Below are 21,420 nucleotides of genomic sequence, written 5' to 3' on the forward strand. Positions count from 1 at the left end.
TTATTAGTCACAGCATTCTCAACTCTTTTTTTTTTTTGTATAATGACTCTAAATTGTATAATTTACCATTGTCCCAAACTTTTTTACAACATAGCCATGATAGATCTCTCGTATCTCTCTTCCTATATGTGCAAGGAAGAGACCAAATATTTTTGAATTGCCACCCTTTCTCTTTACTCCTAATTTTTCTTCTGTTGGTAACAACAAAAACAATCTGAACATTCATATTTTCCAAATTTCAGAGATCAGAGAAAGGAATTTCCTGCAAAAATTTCTCCATTTTTTGTGTATACATACTTTGCCATCTCCACTAGAATGAAATGTTTACTACAGAGGTGGAGGAACTGAGTCAAGATCTTAGTGAAACAAATGTGTGATGGCGGCTGGGTCTGTCTCCAATGGCCTTTTCCATCATTTCTCCTCTTCCTCAGATCTGCAGGCTTCTTGATTATATTAGCTGTGTCTCTGGGTGTGGTGGGTTCAGTAGATGCTCTGTCTAATACAGACCAGAGGAAGAGAGAGGTCTGCATTGGTAGAACAGAGGGGTTTATGCATGGCTTTCTCCATATGTGACCCTGGACCACAAAACCAGTCACAAGGGTCTTTTTTTTATTTTATTTTTATTGAGATTTATACATAATATATTTATACATAACTGAATAAATGAGCTTTCCATTGATGTATGGTTTGTTAGGGTAAATATTGTATAGAACAATATTTGGCCGAGATACACCTATTGAAAATCTGGAATCCGAGGGTGCAAAAATATCTAAACATTGAGAAAATCACCTTTAAATTTGTCTATTTATGTTCGAGCTTTTGCTGCATCCGCTCACAAAAAAAAGTTTTTATATATATTTACGGTAGGAAATTTACAAAATATCTTCATGGAACATGATCTTTACTTAATATCCTAAATTTTGGCATAAAAGAAAAATCGATCATTTTGACCCATACAATGTATTGTTGGCTATTGCCACAAATATACCCGTGCGACTCGTGACTCGTGGTTTTGTGATCCAGGGTCACATATGGTTATGATATAGGCAGAACTTCCATGTTTAAAATCCTGAACTGCCAACATTTAGCTACCATTAGACACAATTTTAGCTAGTTAGCCATCTTAGGCCCTGTTTACACCTGGTATTAAGAAGCATTTTGGTTGATCGGATCACAAGTAGACGAGGGAACACATTCCTCTTTGCACCTAGTTTTTTAATCTGTCTCTTTTGTCCACTTTCAACCATTTATGTCCTGATTTCTTCGAGGGGAGGGTCTATGAGCTGGTAAATAAATGTATGTTTTTTGTTTTTTTTGTTTTTCAGATCTTTCGATCTAATGGACAAAATAAGCCCACGCAATTTACATATGAACACGACTAGAGACGATGGAAAAACATACGGAGAGCAGCAGTTTTCATTTCTGCTCTGCCAGTCGCAAGATCACGCCAAACGCTGTGAGTGTGTGTAAATGCAAATCTTAAGTTTCGATATTTAACATTATTCACTCACTAAATTTTGATTATGTCTTGGTGTGGTGATCATTTTAGGCTTTCTTTCAGTAGTTAAAGTTGAACATAATGCTAAATTAGCATTTTATTCAATCACAGGTGAACACTAGGAACCAGCAGTGTGATATTTGCTTGTAGGAGTAATTCATTTTATTTTATGTTAATATTATGGAAAAATGTAACCTTTCGGCTTTGATGTGTTTAGCAGGAATACAAACATTCAATGTTTTTTAAAACCTTCCCTCACAGCTGTAAATTTGACCTCATGACTGAAACGTTTTCACTGCACTCAAACGTTTTGTGCCAATTAGTTTTTGAAAGGATTAAGCATTTCAGTGCCGAAGTCAAATGAAACCGAGTGCAGACACCCAGTGTGCAAATCTCTCTACACGATGATTCATACCTTCCCACTTTGTCAGGGGCGTTTCTAGGATGTGGTCACCAAAACTGCCTGTTTTGGCACGGAGGGGATTAACTCGGAGAATAGTTGCCTCTAAAGTTGCAATTAAAATATAGTGGAAAGAATGTTTTCAAGTTGTGCATGATGACAGTGGCACTGGCGCCACTTTTGTGGCATATAAATTTGGCACCTTAGATAAACTCCACCTCACATTAAAGGGTTAGTTCACCCAAAATGAAAATTCTGTCAGTAATTACTCTCCCTCATGTTGTTCCAACCCTGTAAGACTTTCGTTCATCTTCAAAACACAAATTAAGATATTTTTGATGAAATCTGAGAGCTGGCTCACTCCTTCATAAGCTGCTATGTTATTGAAACTTGCCGGCCCAGAAAGTAGACAATGTTTAAAATAGTCCAAGTGACTACAGTGGCTCAACCGTAAGTTTATCAAGCGACGAGAATACTTTTTGTGTGCAAAAAAACCCAAAAATAACGAATTTATTCAACTATTCATTTTCTTCTGAGTGAGTTCACGTAGTGTAACAGCGCAGCGCTTCTGGGTTGTACGTCAGAACGTAGGCTTACTATTGGCCAGCATCACACACATCACACACATGACCAGCGTCGGCCAATAGTGAGCCTACGTTCTGACTTACAACCCAGAAGCGCTGCGCTGTTACACTACGTGAAGAAAATACACTCACTCAGAAGAAAATGAATAGTTGAATAAATTCGTTTTTTTGGGGGGGTTTTTGCACACAAAAAGTATTCTCGTCGCTTGATAAACTTAAGGTTGAGCCACTGTAGTCACTTGGACTATTTTAACGATGTCTTTACTTACTTTTCTGGGATGGCAGATATCGATTACATAGAAGCCTATGGAGGAGTGAGCCAGCTCTCAGATTTAATCAAAAATATCTTAATTTGTGTTTTGAAGATGAACGAAAGTCTTACGGGGTTGGAACAACATGAGGGAGAGTAATTACTGACAGAATTTTCATTTTTGGGTGAACTAACCCTTTAAGATTAGTAACTATAAGACACAAACTAGATCAGGGGTTTTCAAACTTTTCAACCCCATGAACCCCTAAATGTGATGGACCCCCTTCCAAAATTATAAAGGCAGCTTCATTTAAGAAAAATAGGGGTGATATTATATTGTATTATATGTTCTTTCCTAAATTAAAACATTGGCTTTTATATTATTATATAAAAGAAAATTATGTCTAGAAATAGTCTGTTGTAGATGTATAAAATTATATAGATATATAAAATTATATCTTTATATTATTAAAAGGCTACTTTATGTGACTGTAACCAACAGCATATAACATTCCAACATCGAGCAAGTAACTTCAAGGAAATAGGGTCCATTCCCAGGAAATGCATGATAAACTGATAAAATATATACCTTGCAATGTAAATGCAAATGGCTTTGGATTAAAGCATCTGCCATAAGTCCTTTGGGAAATAAAGAAAGTATAATGTACAGTAAGCTGGTCGTAATTGCAAAACAAACCCCTTCAGGGTGATGCAAGACCCTGACGCAATTCAGAGAGGGTTTACTTTTTGCAAAAATGACCAAGTAACTGTTAGGCTTGCTGCGGTAGTCGGTGTTACCGGTGATTGCATTTCTTGGCCACCGCTGCACATCACCCACTGCCATTTTGCTTTTGTATAGAAATTATTATTTTTTTAGTTCAATTGGACAAAAGACGGATATGGTGCGCAACAGATCTGGAGCATCATTGACAAATCTTATCTTGTACAATGTGCGGTCAGTGAAAAGCAAAGAGTGATTTCAATACCCGACATATTGATAGCAACACCCTGATGCCCCATAACCCAGTGTTATTAGTAATACTGGTGTTGTAGCAAGTTTATTTATTTGTGTGAAAATTTATTCTATAACATCCCTACTGACTGTTTAATATCCGGCATATTACATGGATAGTTAAAGGGATACTTCACCGATTAGCATTAAGCTTTGTATCAGTAGAAACCCGGTAGTATTTTCGAGTGACCGTGCTTCCCTCCCTCATGTCCCCCTGAGACGAGAGATTTCTGTATTGTGTGTCTGGAAAAAACCTCAGATGACACAAAAATCGTCATTTAGCTCATCTGAGGCTCTTTTGTCCAGAGGCGAGAGACTCCAGCCAGTAGGAGGAGCTCGTCCCGCATGTCTTCAACCCGCCCATAGGGGGATCTCACGATAAAACGGCGTCTTTTCGGTTTCGAGTCGACTAGTAGCCTAGCTGTATCATTTATCCCGATACTGCCCTCTGTAACCGGTAGGCGTGGCTTGGGAGTGGCCTCGTAGGGCAGCGAAGCAAGTGCATTCTGGGAGTTGTTGTCTTTCATCCACATGAGCCAAAAATACATTTTCTGGCTTTTCTCAGTCTAGAAGGCACCAACTTCTAAAATAATTTCACATTTCTACTACATAAATGACCCAATTTAAATACACATTCGTCTTTCCAGCGGTGAAATATCCTTTTAATAAATGAATGGAAATATTAATTTTAATAAGAAAGTGGAACATTAAATGAAAATAGCACATCTTTGTTGGAAATCGGTTGGGACAGCGTTCAGTTTTACAGCTTGACGGTCTTTATACAAAACCATACGACCGAAGAATGCTGTAATTGACCAATCAGAGAGTGCCGTGTAAATGAATTCATGTTTCGTGCTTTAGCGTCTCCTCCCAGCAGATGCTTGATGTTCAGCAGGTACTGGGGCAGAAGGCAGATGGGGGATGGGCTATAAGCAGGTTTGAGGGTACATAAAAGGGTAAATCACTCAGCTTCTTTATACGCATTGAGCTTTGGTTATTAACACAGCGTCATCCATCAAGTTGATGCATGATGAATGAAGCCTTGTGCTTCAGATCTTCTCCTGCCTGTATTTCACGTCTCACCCAAGACTGTGCTATAGGCTGCTGATGAATGATGATCAGTCGCTGTGGGCGTGTGTGTGTGTGTGTGTAGAAGCTGAACAGCGTGTTGCGGATGATAGTGGAATGTGTGTCTTGATGTTCATCTGTTGAGGTGTAAATGCATCGCTGGATGGTCGTGGTTTGACGTATGGTCAGCCACAGCACAATGAGAGCCAAGCAATGGGCTCTATTTATTGAGGGTTTTCTTGAGCCATAGAGTGCATTATTATTATTATTATTGTTATTTTGTCTTGCAGCTTGTTTTAAATCAAATTTTTGATGGTGAACATAGGTTGATTTATCAATTGGACAGCCATAGTCGTCGATCGATCGATGTGGGTATTTATCTCCAAAAATGGGTATTTATAATGGCAAGGCGAATCTCATCAATTTACACATACTCTGAAACTACAACATTTTTATCACCAATAAAAAGCTGACATGGTTATCAGCCAATGCCAATAATTACAAAATGGCAAAATATCAGTACATATCATAATATGTCAAAATGTTGGCAGTTTTATTAGCCTAGTCAAAGGCAATATATATGTCACAAATAGGTATATCTTATGTTCACAGTCAAATATTTATTGGATTTTTTTTTTCTACATTTGCTGTAATTTGCTGCTTTTTTATGAGAATATTAAATTTTAATGAGAAGCATGCATCTCTCTATATAGAAATTTATAATTTATAGAACAGAATTATTTTGATGATGATCATATACATTTTAATGAGAAACAGGCATCTCTGTTATGAAATCAGCAAATTATGAAATGTAATCCCATATATTTATCCCATAAAAATTTGATATATATTTGTGAGATTATGCCACTGATCAATATATAAAAATGTATGTATATATATAATTGTTTTGATTGATTGATCAGTTGCTTAATTCCACAGTTGAAGCATCAGGAGCATATCCAGCCAATATGGTGAGAGCAGCTGAAGCAGAGATGCTGTGAGATCGAAGCACGTACAGTGTGTGTGTGTGTGTGTGACGCGGACCCTGAGAGGTGACAGATGATGAAATACAAATGCAGCGTACTGTACCTCTCCTGGTCTGTCTGATCTTTGGACTCAGCATGGCTGCCATCGATGGGCTTCTCTTCCTCTGCTCTGCATATTCCTCTTCCTCAGATCTTCTCTCTGTACATTCTCCCTCTTCCTCTCCTCCTCGCTCTCTCCGCTCTTCCCCGCTAGCTCGCTGACCTCATGTTGCAGGCACCGGCTGGTTGGGGGCTGGGGGAGGGATTCCTCACACACACATTGACGCGTGCACATGCTCACTCTCCGGTTCTTACTCGCAGACGCACACACGCATGCTGGTCCACACCCACAAAGCGTTGCATTATTCATCATGCGCTCCTCTACATTGACCAGTCAGTGTGTGTGTGTGTGTATGATTACAGCAGGCTGCCCCAAGCCACTCGCCTTCTAATTGGTGGCAGGCATGTGTGTCGCACTCCCTCCATCTCTGGGGAATCTCACCCTGCATGCCTCCTTCACACATCTCCATTAGGGATGTGCACTATTGGACTAGTCCAGTACTTATCTTGCAAGAAATTAGTCAACCGGTAAAATAATACTCAAGTTTTTCGCGAATTGTATGTGGAGGCACCAATCTCTTACATAAATCTTGCTGTTTTCTGAATGTGTTAGGTGCTGCTGATACTGTGCTTCTATATATATATATATATATAATAAAGTATATATGTGTGTATATATATATATATATATATATATATATATATATATATATATATATACTAATATATGTGATAATAACACGCACGCACGCACACAAACACATATTTATATATAAGAATATCTACTCGTAATCTTAATTTGCTACAAAACAGGTACACCATTAAACTGACATCCATTTTCACAATTTTTTTATAGGTTTGGAAAATAAGTAAATAATAACAGATTTTATTTAATTTTTTTTGGGTGAAATATACTATTCATATTTTAATTTTATATCTTATAAGAATTGTCAAAAGAAAAGATAAATCTTATGAAATGAATGTTATAAGGGTGACAGTCTAATGTTTGTGAATAAAAACGTATAATTTCTCATGTAGTATGCGTCGTACTCCATATTTTTTTTACATTTTAAGCGATTATACAATTTAAATGATTTTCAAGTAATCCATTACTGGTTTTTACTGGATAACTGGTGTTGTTTTACTGGACACTGGAGTGCTCAACAGCTAAATTACTCAAATTGCCCGTCTCTGATCTCAATTTGACATTCGGCCCACCCCTTTTCCTCCTCTTGCCCTTGTCTTCCTTTTCTTCCCGTCTTGTTCCGACGCCCCCCCCCCCCCAGTATGGCAGATAATGGCAGCGGCTCCACCAGTGTGATTCGGGAAGCTCAGCCCTGTAGAGCGCAGCTGGTCCTCAGCTTGGATGGGGGCGGGAGGGAGGGAGGCTGCAACACCCTGACGGAGATCTAAATGAGACAGCAATAAAAACCTCATTCAACCGCCACCAGGGCGAGAGCCGCTGCTTCAGGCGCAGGGTAACCACCACTGACCCGCCAGTTCCCAAATATACTCTACCCTTCAAATACAGCGCTTTGTTCTCTCGCAGTGCATGTCTGTCAAACCGTGCCCTTCGAGACTCCAAAACTATGTTTACATTACAGATTAGACGGTGCGTTGATTCCATGAATTTGCACTTTGGCATTTCATGTGTATCTCTGTGTGTATCTTTCATGTATATATATTTCATAGATAGATAGATAGATAGATAGATAAATAGATAGATATAGTAAAATCAAAATTTATCCTTGCTATTCTAACTTACATAAATGAACTATAGTGTCCTGCACCCACTTGTAAAAAAAAAAATCTAAAAGTATATATGGTGTCTGAATAATTTTTGCTTTTACTGTTTGTATATATATATATATATATATATATATATATAAATAAATAGCATGTCGCATTCTTTTTATTCTTACATACTTGGCTAGTAAGGACATTCTGATATATTAAGAAAATCTTTCTGGAATTGAATAATGTGGTCTATCTAATGTCAGTTCTGCCCGGAAAAATGCCCATCTGCGTTTTCACAAAATGATTTATTTCCTATAAACATCCCTTTCGGCAGATGCTTTTATGCTGCAGCTATTTTGGAATTGCACACGTCCTAAACCACTCAGATGGGATGCACTTGACTGTCTGGTCATCCTATACCCTCGTGAGCTGTTTACATGATGTTTTAGCTGTTTGTTCAAAATGCTTCTTTGTCCATTCTCAAAATGCATTGCGAGTGGTCAGGATGTTTAGTCTCCCGGGGATGTATTTTTCCAGTCGGATGATCAGAGCACCACGGCTGGATTCTTTGATCTTGAGATGTTTTCCTGAAGTGGGCAATTTCTGGTGCATGTCATGTCTTACATATGGCTTTTTTCTTTAAGGAACCTATTCTGCTCAGGCTGAAAATACATTACTTTGTGGCTTTACCGAAAAGATTGGGTATGATGTGTATGTGTATATCTTGGATATGATAGGTCCTTGATTGTTGCTTTCAGATTGCAGTGCATTTAACAAAAATAATAATAATTTGGTAACACTTTATTTTACAGTGTCCTTGTTGCATGTTACATGTACATACCATAGTAATAAACGTAAATTATGCATAATTACATGCAACTAACCCTCAACCAAACCCTAATCCTAACCCTATAGTACGTGTAGTTGCTTAATATTACTCAATACTTAAATATATAATTACAGTGTAACAATGACATTTTAAAATATAGTGTAACCAAATATTTTTACTGTATTATTAAAAAATGACATGCTAATTAAAGATCATATTAAAGAATATATATATATATATATTATTTTTTTATCACATTGATGTTGCAGTGTCAAACCCTGGGGACCAAATGTTCAATAAACCTTATATTGTTCAGAATAATTCTGATTAGCGCAGCTGCTGCTCTGTTGACTGAGATGCAATGTCACATGACTTATTGATTTTGCGAAGTATTAATAATTTAGGAGGGCACCTCCAGAGACATGACATGCGGTGATGGAGCAACAGGAGATGTTTGTGGTAGATTTTCAAAAAGATAATGATGCAGACTTTATTTTATCTATCTTTATCACAAGACTAGAGATAAATCTCATTAAAATAAACTGTTATAAGGACAATGTAGTTACATGTTTGTGAATAAAACTACATAATTTCAGACGTAGAATGCGTTACTGGTGATATTTGACAGACCTCGTGCTCGGACCACCAGAGTCTGAGACTATTTTCAAGATAAAATATCTGTTCTTCCATACCATTTTGACTTCACTTTGATCCACTTTAGCCTAATAGCAGTGCTGAGTTTTGTTTACTTTGACTTCTGGTGGGAGTAATCGGATTACAGACCTCCAGATTCATTCAAATAAGTCATTTCAAGATGTGGAGCACCAAATAACAATACTTCAAACCTCATATGCTAGGCTTATGTGTGTTCATCCAGTTAAGAATAAGCATTTAAGCAAGATTTGGTTTGATAAGAGGAATTTAGTTCTTTCAAATTACATTATGCATGGTTTCTAACCCTTATATACTGTACCAAAAGAAAATGTCATGCATCTTGAGATCTATTATCTCTCACAGTCTCACAGATTTTGGTGTAAATGTTATTTTGTGTATTTGTTGTTCCACTGCTTAAACAGAGAAATCTTAAAATGTCACTTGTCATGTCATGAGCAGATCTTCAAAACGAGCACGGATGTGGGGAAATCAATAGAATTGAGCCGAGTGTTAATTAGGAAACTGTTCCTCTAGAGAAATGAGAAGAAAAAAAATCAATATGGACATAATATTAATAATTATATTCACCTGCACCTTTTCTTCACAACAAGAACAGATAATTGTGAAAGTATAATAGTACATGAAGGTGTATTTTGGTATTGCTGACAAGTTGTTACACGTTTCATTACGCTCAGTTCTCTCTCCATTTACAGTCATTAAACTCATATTAGAAGAATGTGCATCCCTTTAAAGTGACATAAATTTGTGATTCCTGAAGTAGCTAATTGTCCTTTGGTATTTCCTGAATAAATATCAGATGTATAGCTTCAAGTAATTTGCATTTATATTTATTTGTGTAGCATAAAACGTTTTCCAAAGCCACACTTTGATGAAGTGTAGTGCCCACACTTTCCAGATGTGATTCTAATGTCATTAAAGCTCCTCTAGGGGGCAGCAGTGAGAACGGAGGCTGTTTAGATATTTGCTTCTCCCTAGTGGTACATAGAAGCTATTGCAGTATAAACGCCACTTACAACTCCATAAATACATTAACATGAACTCCTATGAAGGTCCATCACTACGTACTGTCTTGTATGATACAACAGGCTTTTGAAGAAAGTTTATTTGTACATCTCTCAATCATCATTGTATTGCATATCGTGATTTGGACTAGTCTACATGTTCACCTCCATAACGCCTGGTTCTCTTGTGCGACAGAGTTTGGCGTTAGGAGACCCGCAAAGATGGACTTCTTTTGCGTAGAAGCTGCACTTATTCGACTGTCTAACTTCTCCCTGTCCTCCTTACACCTCTTAAGGCAGTCGGTACACAGACAGTCCTCTCGCACTAAATACAGACTCTCGACTCTCTGGATGCTGTCCACCTCTGGAGGCTCGTCTGTGGGGATGGGGTTGGATTTGATGTTCATCTTCTGCAGTTTTGGGAGGTTTTGGATGCACTTGGGCAACAGTGTCAGGAGGTTGTTGAAGAGCCCCAGTTCCCGAAGCTCTTTGAGAGCAGCCACGGATGGAGGGAGAGTCTCGATGCGGTTCATTCCCAGGTTGAGGATCCTCAGGTTCCTCAAGAGCCCGAGCTCATACGGCAGGCCGGAGGTGGTCAGGTGATTGTTGCATAAGTTGAGGCTGTAGAGGTTCGGGAGACGGCCTATAGCCGCAGGAATCTGCTCCAGGTGGTTGCTGTGCAGATCCAGCAAACGGAGGTTCACAAACTTGTCGATGGTGTCGGGGATCTTCTTGAGAAGGTTGCGGCTGAGGTCCAGCTCGTCTACGTCGCTGAGCTTAAGGATGCACTTTGGAAACGTGGCGATCGCCATGTTGCTGAGGTCGAGGCGACGTTTGCCGTCTACTGTCACCTTCAGAGCGTTCTTCGCCATCTTGAGTGTGATTTTTCTACCTGACGGATCATTCGATTTCTTCTTCCCTTTCACCATTGTGTCTATAAACAAGGCAACATTGTGTAAGTTACTGTATTTCTGAACAATAAGCCTAGTGAGCTGCCTATGGGCATAATTTAAATACAATGTAGATGTGATTTTGGTCAAATTCTAAGGCAACATCACATTTAATATTTGCAGAAAATTAAACACATAATGATCTGACAAGCTCTGTGAAAAACGACCACCCAAAAGGGGAGAAACTATTGATTTCCTATGCTGAAGTCAACAAACGTATCAATAAAAATATTCCAATTATTGAGTACAAGGGGGCTAAAGGCAAACCTGAAGGAAAATCTGTTTTTCATTTCTCTCATAGTGTATGGTTTAAGAAAAAATATATATTCATTTTTATTAAGGATGCACCAAAATGAAAATTTTGGCCGATACGATAACCGATAATTCTTTAAATTTGAAAGCTGATATATTGACCGATAAATCTAAATCCAAATTTGTATATAATTTTTGAGAGCCTGATTACAAAAACAGGCCTCACTATTAAAAGCCATGTCCCAAAAAACACAATTATGTTCTCATTATAATTTTATGTTGCACTTTACTGTATTTTCCTTTTTTGAAGTGATTCCAATCATATTTCAAGCAATTCAAACGAAAACATTAAAAATGTACATATATCAGCCTATACCGATATGGTGGCCGATATATCTTGCATCCCTACTTTTTATTGAATATTGATGAAGCAACACATTTTTAGGAAAAAACAAAAGTAGAATCAGTCAGACTCTGATGTTGAGTGACAAAATAACCATGTAGTGTATAAACTTTATAAGGTTGAGTTCATCGTTTACAAGTGCATAGTGTATAGTGTGTTATTTGGGACACAACTATTGTTTATGCCTATCAGAGTATTATGTTTTTAGCAATTATCGATCATGACAATCAGCGATCATCTCTTGTGAGTCGAGTCTCTCATGCACTTCAATTGAGGAGTAATATGTGTACTTTATCTTTGGAGTCTTGTTTTATAGATTATATTTATTCTTATTGTTACCTTAGCAATATGCGAAGGGCAAACGTGAAATTCCAATCAATCAGTCAAGGTGGGTAGCAACGTTATGCAATGTTGACAGTTTCCTTGTGTAAAAACACAAGCTGTACTTTCTAAACCAAGAAAAATAATGATTAGGAATAAAGTCCCTGGAGACTCGCTCACTATATTGGGACGAAGTGTGTGAGAGTGTGTCTGATAGAGGTGACAGTCATGCATCAGTGCTGCTGTTGAAGGACAGACTAATGAAATGAAACGCTGCCCAAATCAAAAGGCCAGTGTTTTTCCCAGTATGCCACCACACAGCTCGCTGTGCCAACTTAAACAGGCAAAATTCCTCAACAATAGTTAATGCATTTGAGGTCTTGAACTGGTATTATTTATACAGGTAAATGTACAGTTTTAAAAATAAAATTTTTCATTGTTACTTCATGTTTATTTATGATACAATGGGGCTAAAAGCGCACCGGGGTAAAAGGCGCCTTTGATTTTATATTCCTCTAAACCACTAGATGGCACAAAAACATCTGCTTTTCAAGATGCACGTGGAAATGTGGCGGATCATTAACGCGATCGTTGAAAGTTGATTCTGCGCTAATTTGATCTAACATTTGATGTTTTTAAAAATGTTGTAGATTTAAGTAGCAATTGAGAATCGCTAAAATGATTGAATGTAGTATTTTGAGACAAATGTCTTAATGATTTTCAGTTTTGTTCAAGGTAATGTTTTTCAATAACGGAAGAATATGTAAAAGTATGGTATTTGGGGCTAAAGGCACAATAATTAACATGGTAATAAAGAGCCGGCTGACTGTCCCATTTGTTGACACGATATGGTTAGATTCAGATGGTAAATATCATATATTAAGCTAGGTGTCCACCTTAGAGATAATAATAACCATATTTAAAAATATGATATTAATCATATCATATAATTTAATAAAATATAATATATTGTTAAATCTATATTATTATCTCCTTCAATGCTTTCAAAATCTTTACTTTTTAAAATAATTTTGTTTCTGTATTTTTTAAATATATTTTTATATTAACATACATTAATGACAGTATATTTATTGAACAAAAATGTTTTTTTTATTTTTTTTATTTATCTATCAAAATAAACCGAACCTAGTACAAACTTTGCTAAAGTGATTGTTTTGAACAAGTATTAACTTATACATTATTAAAAACATTATTTTAGTTAAAGTATTCGTATCAATACTGTGTGCCCACCTTGCCACCTCATACATTTATAAGAGTTTTAAACAAACAAACCACTTTTTTTGTTTATTTTCACTCAAAATGTGTTGCTCCATTAATGTTCAATACAAACATATATATATATATTATAATTTTTTTGCAATAATAAACTATGGGAGGTCTAGTAACCTAGATCATTTTAGCCCCGTTGTACCCGAAAATTAACTAATTTTGATTATAGCTACAACTTGAAATGTGGCAAATGTAATAGTATATGTAGAAATTATTAATAATCAAGATTAATAAATGATGTAAAAGTGGTGTTCATTGTTATTGAACCTTATGGTAATGTGTTACCAAACAAGCGGCTGTTATCTGACACAGAATCCAGGCATGTTGGTAACACTTTACAATAACGTCCCATCATTCAAAGTGCATTAACTAACAATGAACAGTACATTTGTTAACGTATTTATTAATCTTTGTTCAAGTTAGTCAATAAAAATACAACTGTTCATTGCTAGTTCATCAGGTCCTTTAAACAATATTAACTTTTGATTTTAATAATGGTTAACTCTTTATTTTAAGGTGACGTAGTTACACATTACTACATGTACTTACTATAGAAATAACAGTAAATTATGCATGATTACAAGTAACTAACACTAAACCAGACCCTAACCCTCTATAGTAAGTACATGTAGTTAGATATTACTCAGTACTTATTTGAGTAAAATGTAGCTGTCACCTTTAAAAAAAGTGTAAATTAATAATGCATTATTAAATGTTAAAATGAACAATAGCTAATATTAATAAATGCATTAAAAGTTTTTTTCATTGTTATCTCATGTTAACTAATGTTAATAAATGGAACCTCATCGTAAATGTATAATTGTAAGGCAAATGGCAATAACATATTACGTCTGTAACCTAGCAATGGAAAACAAAACAAAACAAAACAAAAAGACTCTGTTTACAGTTTAAAATGAACAGTGCAGTAATAGTTTAGTGCCGTTTTCACAGGTCTTAAGTTAACTAGTCTTAAACAGCTATAGCTAAACTGTGTTCAAAATGGCAAGCATAAAGCAACATTACTACAGAAATTGTGCTTTCTTACCTGCTGTGATTGGATCTCTATCTCAGAGCAGTTTAGAGCTGAAGACAGTCTCAGAGACTACAGCATGTGTGCACTTCATTTGAGGCCGTCTGTGTCAAGGATCCGTCCATGTGAATAATGCACAAGCTTCTCTCAGAAACCCTGTAAGTAAAAACCAGCAGGGTAAGCGTGACTCACTTCATTTCCTCTGAGTAGAGAGCTCTGCTTGTCGAGTCTGAAACCATGGCCTCCATGAGGACGGCTTTGTGTTGCTCATCTCCAGGCAACAGAGATGTGTCGTTCTGCATGCTAGTTTTATTGCTTTGTTGTATGCTTGCTGAGTGAGGAGCACGTAGTGGTTTTCTTATTAGATGACAGATATGTTCAATTAGATTTTCATGCATATATGTCAGTAGGTACAGTATGCATGCAATTTTTTAAAGGGGTGTTTTAAAGGGTATAATGCCCTTTTCACAAGATGTAAAATAAGTCTCTGATGTCCCCAGAGTGTGTGTGTGAAGTTTTAGCTCAAAATACCCCACAGATATTTTTATATAGCATGTTAAAATTGTCACTTTTTGAGGGTGAGCGAAAACACACCGTTTTTGTGTCTGTCCCTTTAAATGCAAATGAACTGTTGCTCCCGGCACAGGGGGCGGAGCTTCAAGAGCTCGTGTCCTTTTACCTCACACACACACACACACACACACACTGAACATTTCAAAAACGTTTAGCCTTTTATGTTCAAACCGGAGTTAGAAAGATGGAGAGACAGGAAGTGACAACATGTAGAAGCAACAGGACATTTCTGAATGGTTAGTTGATGAATTTATGTAGCTGATGTGTAGTTATCTTCTAGTCATTGATTAGCATATTCTGTCTTGATAATCTATAAATCGTGTTCCCGGGGGCGGGGTTTATTATGTAAATTCTAGGGTTGGTGATGTCACTAACCCGTGAGGAATGTTGTGTAGTCTCTACCAGCCGTTTGTTGTAGTCCTTAAAAAGCTATTTCTGTAAAAGCAAATATCTCCCTTTGCTTTGAACTTTGAGCGTCGTAACTTTGCAGATGTTGTTTATGCTCAAACAGCAACATTACACACTAACTAAAGTTAGAAAAGTGAAATCATAATCAACCACCCCTTTAACATAATATTTTGCAGCATTATTATGGTGAGGGTTAACCTTTACCCTTTCTGGTTTTCACGTTGAGACCAGCGCCTGGCAGAGAGCCAGTTAGAAATAGATTTTAAACTATACCTTTAAACCCAACCTTTTACAGTATGATTTTAAATTATTCCATATTTAACACATACAAAGAGACGTCATCAGTTTTATTTAACTGATTTTGTTAGTTTGTTGTTGTCTGGTCATTTTACATAGTATGACCTTTATTTTACAGTAATTGGAGAAAACAGTTTCTCTGTTAGGTAAGTATACAAGTATGCCAGAGTATCGTCATACATGGAATATGATATATCTGACAGTATGAATCCCAACTAGATTTATTTTTGACCTGGTAAGTATAACATTTCACTTACAGTCACAAAATATCACTACATTTGCCATTGCATTTTATCACCAAGAGAGGGCAGTAAACTGCTGTGATGTTAATTTACCTGATGGATGATGCAAACGTGTTTTGCAAGCATGCATAAGAGATCATGCAACTTGCACCGTTATTTCACTACTTGAGTAAGTAAGTAAAAAAAAAAAAACTTGAAATGCAATTCCTGGTGAGGAATGTAATATGAACAATTAAGATGTGCTTTATCTAAACCCCCGTTTTCCCAGATGTCCCTGACTCAAATGCATGTTTGCCCTGTCTTAACTGAAAGCAACTTGCACAGACAGACCTTAAAATATGTCAGTGCCATTGTTTTGTCTCAAGATGTCTTTCTAAGGCACATTTATAAAAGCTATTTAAATGCCCTAATTGACCTAAGGCGTAATCCTGGCTTAGTCTACTGTAAATCCTGTCTGTGAATCCGACCTTAAAGTCTTGTTTTAAATGGGAGATTTACTTGTTTTGCTTCACCTCAATCTTTAATCTCTGAGTCATGAGTAAAGTTGGCTTACTTAGATGTCTAGGTGTGTTGTGACTCACTTACAGTAATGCAAAAATATCACTACATTTGTCATTGCATTTAGCCACCAAGAGAGTGCATAAACTGCTTTGATGTTCATTTACCTGTTGATGATGCATGCAGAAATGTTTCAGAAGCATGCACCTGAGATCATGCAAACTGCATTGTAATTTTACTATTTGAGTAAATAAAACTAAATGCATTTTCTTGGAAATCACTTGAATATTGAATATCTTGAAATGCTAAAGTCTTGTTTTAAACTGCAACTTTGCTTGTTTTTTTTTTGTTTTTTTACCACATCAAACTTTAAACTCTGAGTCATTAGTAAAGTTAGCTATCTAGGTGAGTTATGACTCACTTTATCTACTCATCAAAGTACATTCAGTGTGACAAAAGGCAAGACTTCACCTCAAGTCAACTGCAGGTCTGATCTAGGTCATCTGGGTACGGTGACGGCATCACATATACAGTATATCCCCTCATTTTGCTAAAGGACGCGTGTCATTCTGCTGAGTAGGAAGTGTTCCCAGATCAACGTCCTGGTTAGGGTTTGGAATAATGTCTATGTTTATTTGCTCCAGGACCAACAAAACATTATGATCCAGGAACACGTAATACTTGGCGGAATCATGGTCACTCACCCTGTCTTTATCTAATAAATGGCTATATATTGAGCCTGTTTATATTGTTTATTCTGTGTTATTTGGCACAATTCTGAGTATTTAAATTGTAATCATGTATTTTTGAGCATTAAAACAAGATTAAATCCAAAGCTCTCTTTGAACCTTTTGCGCACTATAACAATCAAATTAGTTTTTTTGGCTTAGTGTTTCTTCAGATGCTTTCGTGCATCTGTCGCTAAATTAAACATTAATATCCTCGCCAAAAGACCATCAGCAAAGTGCATGTGTGGGAAAGGTGATCTAAGGGACGCTTCAGAGCTTCCTCACACACCGCTGCTTCACACTTACACAGACACGCAAGGATCTGGTTTCTGCTCGGAGAAGCCCGACACCCTCTTGTTTTCTCCAGCTCGTTCTGTGTCGTCTCCAGTTAGAAAAGCTTGGATGATCAGTGATGATGGGACACAGGAGATTTGTGACGACTGGGAAATGATGAGAAAGTAATCACTGTACAAATCTTGCCATGGAGCTGTTTTGTCTTTGCAAAATTCTTTGAATTTTTCATCCACCAGGAGAAGGTCAAATCTTTTAGAAAAGTAAAAGCTACCCTAAATAGAAATGACGGTATATTTGGATATGCTGTATGTAAGGAGCCATGGTTTTAATGTATTCTTATTTATTTATTTATTTATTTTCACATAATCATTTGACCAGATATATGTCTTGCACAGAAGTTATTTTTCATTGTCCAAAGATTTATTTGACTTAACTGGATTAAGGATAAACCACCACCAAATCACTAGCAAAAATATAGAACTGCATAGAGAAATAAACTTAATTCAAAGAGAAAACAAGATTGGCAAAAACATTCTCTTGTTTTCAGCATAAACTCACTTAATTTTGAAAAAAAAAAAATAATAATCAGGAAGCAAGACTTAATATGTTATGATTACCCTCACTTTGTGTAATCACACACTTCATAACTGATGTGATTTCAGGTTTTATGAATTCATACTTTCTTGACTTAGCTTGTAGATCTCCTGTTTTGAAATATAGATTTAACTCTGTCTTGTATTATCCATTAAACTCTTAAGGTGTGTTATAAGCTCTAAGATGGTCTCTGGAAAACTGGCAAATGGAAGTTTGTTTGAATCAAGGATGTGGTTTTCGCTCAGACCTCCGCTGACCTGCTTCATAAATGTTTACCTGGATCCCGTTCAAAGAATCTTGTCTGAGACTCATCCCATGGTCAAAAATGGAAACCTTTCTTTTATGAGTTAATTTGAACCGTGTCTACTTTTAGTATAACGTTTCACTGGTTTTGGCGTGTCTCCCCACAGTACCCAGACTTATTTTAGGTTTATTTAGGTCATGTTAAAGCAACACAAGGAATGTTTTTTATTTTTATTTCTATTTCTGTTTCTGTTTTTATTCCTCAACTGAAATTTTGAAGTGTTACAGATTTCAACAAACTCTAGTAGTGTTGGGTGTAAATCACCAGTTGTGTCCTGCAGTCACTAAACATTGTTTGCATGTATGACTAAGACTATAATTGATGGCGTACAGTATATACACTGGCATTCCTCTTTTGTTAGGTGTGTTAGAGATAGTTCACCCATAAATGTAAATTTTGCCATAATTTTTTCACCCTCCAAACCTGTACGCAATTCTTTATTCTGTAGAACAAGAACAACACAGAATTGGTTTTATTTTGTTGCGAAATATAACTATTTTATCACCCCACTCTTTATGTAAAGTTGGATAAATAAGTATGTCCAACTTCATCGACATACAAACAGTTTACATGTGTAGGCAGATATATATTAAATAGAAAATCTCAACTGCTTAATTGCTTGTATTGTCGCCAAATCTGTGACACTAAGGCATGAAGATATTAGGATATTATAAACATTATAATTTTCTGAAAAGCACTATAAAAAACAAACTGACTTGATTTGAAGATACTTTGAAAAATGTATTTTTTGTTGTTGGTCCAGTGAAAGTCAATGGGGTCCAAAATGTTTTAAAAGATTCTTCAAAATATCTTCTTTATATCCGAATAAAACATTGAATATAGGTTTTGAGAGTGAGTAAATGATGTCAACATTTTTGGGTGAAGACTACAATAGTCACCAGGAATAGTAAAAGATAGCATGAAATATCACGGCTTGACACTATGTAATGCTTCATCTTTTTGATTAACCATTATATTAATATGAAAGGACTACAGATACGTATTTCTCTCCACACTGCTTTCTTGACTTCTGAACGAGACCTCCCATTTAAACACAAACACATGTGAACATTTGCCTCATGCAATCCCACAAATCACAGTTCACACACGAACCCTCAGAAACTGAACATGACTCTTTTCTTTAGATACAGAGTTTGCAAATGATGCACACAGTAAAAGCATTAAGAGGTTTAGTCATGTTCTTTCACATACAAATGTTTAATTTACAGTACACTTACAAAGAGAAGAGAAAAACAGTATGTGTTGAGCCGAGGGTCTCTGTACGTCATTCACAGATGGTTCTTGTTAGTGGTGAAGGCAGTGGGATCTCATAGGACCCTTTACATTTCACAGTTAAAGAACTTACTTACACATTTAAAGTCTGATAGTGTCAAAAACCTTGGAGTGAGAGATTGTGTCTTATTTATTCTTAAAGAGTCAGACAGTGAATGGGTCGAATCAGCGGTGCCTGTATGTCTGTTCCAGATATGGATACGCCCTGATATTTCATTAACGTTTCCATTATTTAATCCAAAACGTTCTTCCATTTAAAAAAAAAAAGAAGTCAAAAAAAGAAAAGAAAAACAAACAGGCTTGAGCATTTCGACAGATTTAAAGGAATTTTCTGGGTTCAACGTAAGTTGAGCTTCTGTGGTCTGCTTTCCATTACCACAGAAATAATCTTGAGTCTTCATTCACATTAACAGTTATATATATATACACTGCAAAATAACAACAAACCCTTACTCAGTACATTCTTAAATCAAGAAAAGCAAAAGGACATGAGATATTAAGTCTTGTTTTCTTTTTCTTTTTTTTTATAAAACATGAATTGAGTGTAAGCTTAAAACAAACAAAAAAATATCCTGCAATGAGGTCAGAAAAATAAATTAGTTTTTCCTTTGAATAAAGTTTTTTTCTACCCCATTTGCAGATTTTTAAGCTTGAACTCACAAAATGTTCATACATTTTCCAGAAAGCAAGACTTGGCCTATTTTATATCAATTAGCTTCTTAAGTTAATTTATCTTGTATTCTGTAAGAATGTTTAGATATTTTACTCTTTTTTTACTTAAAAATAAAATAAAATACTGAGTAAGGGGCCGTTAACACGACACTGTTTTCAACTAAAAACGGGAAACCTTTCATGCGTTTTGTCTGTTCATTTACACAACTGCGTTTTGGGGACCTGAAAATGCAAACTTTTGAAAATGGGTTTCAAAGTGCAAGTTTTTGAAAAGGATACCGTTATCGTCTCTGTGGAAACTACAAAAACGTGAATTTGTGAAACCGGTGGCGTCATGCGCATGCGTATTACGTGTTCAGTCTGCAGGCTCGTATTTACAAAGTGAATATCTACCATCTACTGGCCTGGCAGCAGAATACAGCGTTTCTAGTCGTTTTCACGGATATGTGTGAACGGGGATCGATTTGACAACGTTGTCATTTGTACACTAAACTTTTCAAAAACTGAAAAACTAGTACATTGTTGTGTTAACGTACCCTCAGAAAATCATTTTGTACAGTGTACAATCAAAGTCATGCACCGGAATAAATGTTAAAAAGTGTTTCAAAAGCCACAAAATTTACATTATTTTTACTCATTTGGCAGATTTACATGTTAAAGGAACACTCCACCGTTTTTTGAAATAGGGCTTATTCATCTTCTTTCCTACATTTAGATAGGTGGGCAAATGCATTTTTGTCTCAGTGCATGCATGTATATTTTATGAATATTTTTCCAAATCTCCGTTGCTTCACATTCAGGGCTTTGTGTGTGTGTGTGTGTGTGTGTGTGTGTGTGTGTGTGTGTGTGTGTGTGTGTGTGTGTGTGTGTGTGTGTGTGAGTGCGCGCGCGCGATGACGCAGATTCAAATTCATTTCCGCTGTTTACTCCCGCCCACAACGGTTAACGTTAGCTGATCAGTCGAGTTTGGGCAAGCGGGAGATTTGAACTCAGTCTACTCTAGTGAAGTGGATTGTGGCGATTTCCTAGGCAGATATTGACTTATATATTAAGGACTATATTAGGGGGAAGCACAGGCGAAGCACTGCTACTTGGGCGTGATATCTCTGCGCCCAAGTAGCAGTGCTTCGCC

The 21,420-nt window shown here is 36.5% G+C and overlaps 2 protein-coding genes across 2 annotated transcripts in view; both read right to left on the reverse strand.

The window, feature by feature from the left end:
• arhgap22b (Rho GTPase activating protein 22b) overlaps positions 1-6,080 on the reverse strand; it is a 36,728-nt gene extending 30,648 nt beyond the window's left edge. The window contains exon 1 of the mRNA XM_084136010.1: positions 5,902-6,080. Coding sequence (XP_083992136.1) covers positions 5,902-5,944 — 43 coding nt within the window. The 5' untranslated portion in view covers positions 5,945-6,080. The remainder of the gene's footprint in view (positions 1-5,901) is intronic.
• A 3,884-nt stretch (positions 6,081-9,964) lies between these two features.
• lrrc18b (leucine rich repeat containing 18b) lies at positions 9,965-14,631 on the reverse strand. Its single transcript, XM_084135864.1, has 2 exons — positions 14,401-14,631; positions 9,965-11,073 (listed from the first exon to the last, which is right to left on the reverse strand). Exon 2 carries the CDS (start codon positions 11,066-11,068, stop codon positions 10,301-10,303), a length of 768 nt encoding a protein of 255 aa, XP_083991990.1. The 5' UTR covers positions 11,069-11,073; positions 14,401-14,631; the 3' UTR covers positions 9,965-10,300.
• Between the last annotated feature and the right edge of the window lie 6,789 nt (positions 14,632-21,420).

This window comes from Abramis brama (genome assembly GCF_963993115.1).
Source record: "Abramis brama genome assembly, chromosome: 14".
NCBI lineage: Eukaryota > Metazoa > Chordata > Actinopteri > Cypriniformes > Leuciscidae > Abramis > Abramis brama.

Excerpts from the sequence above, each read along its gene's own strand:
- lrrc18b (XM_084135864.1), bottom strand. The coding sequence starts at position 11,068 with ATGGTGAAAGGGAAGAAGAAATCGAATGATCCGTCAGGTAGAAAAATC.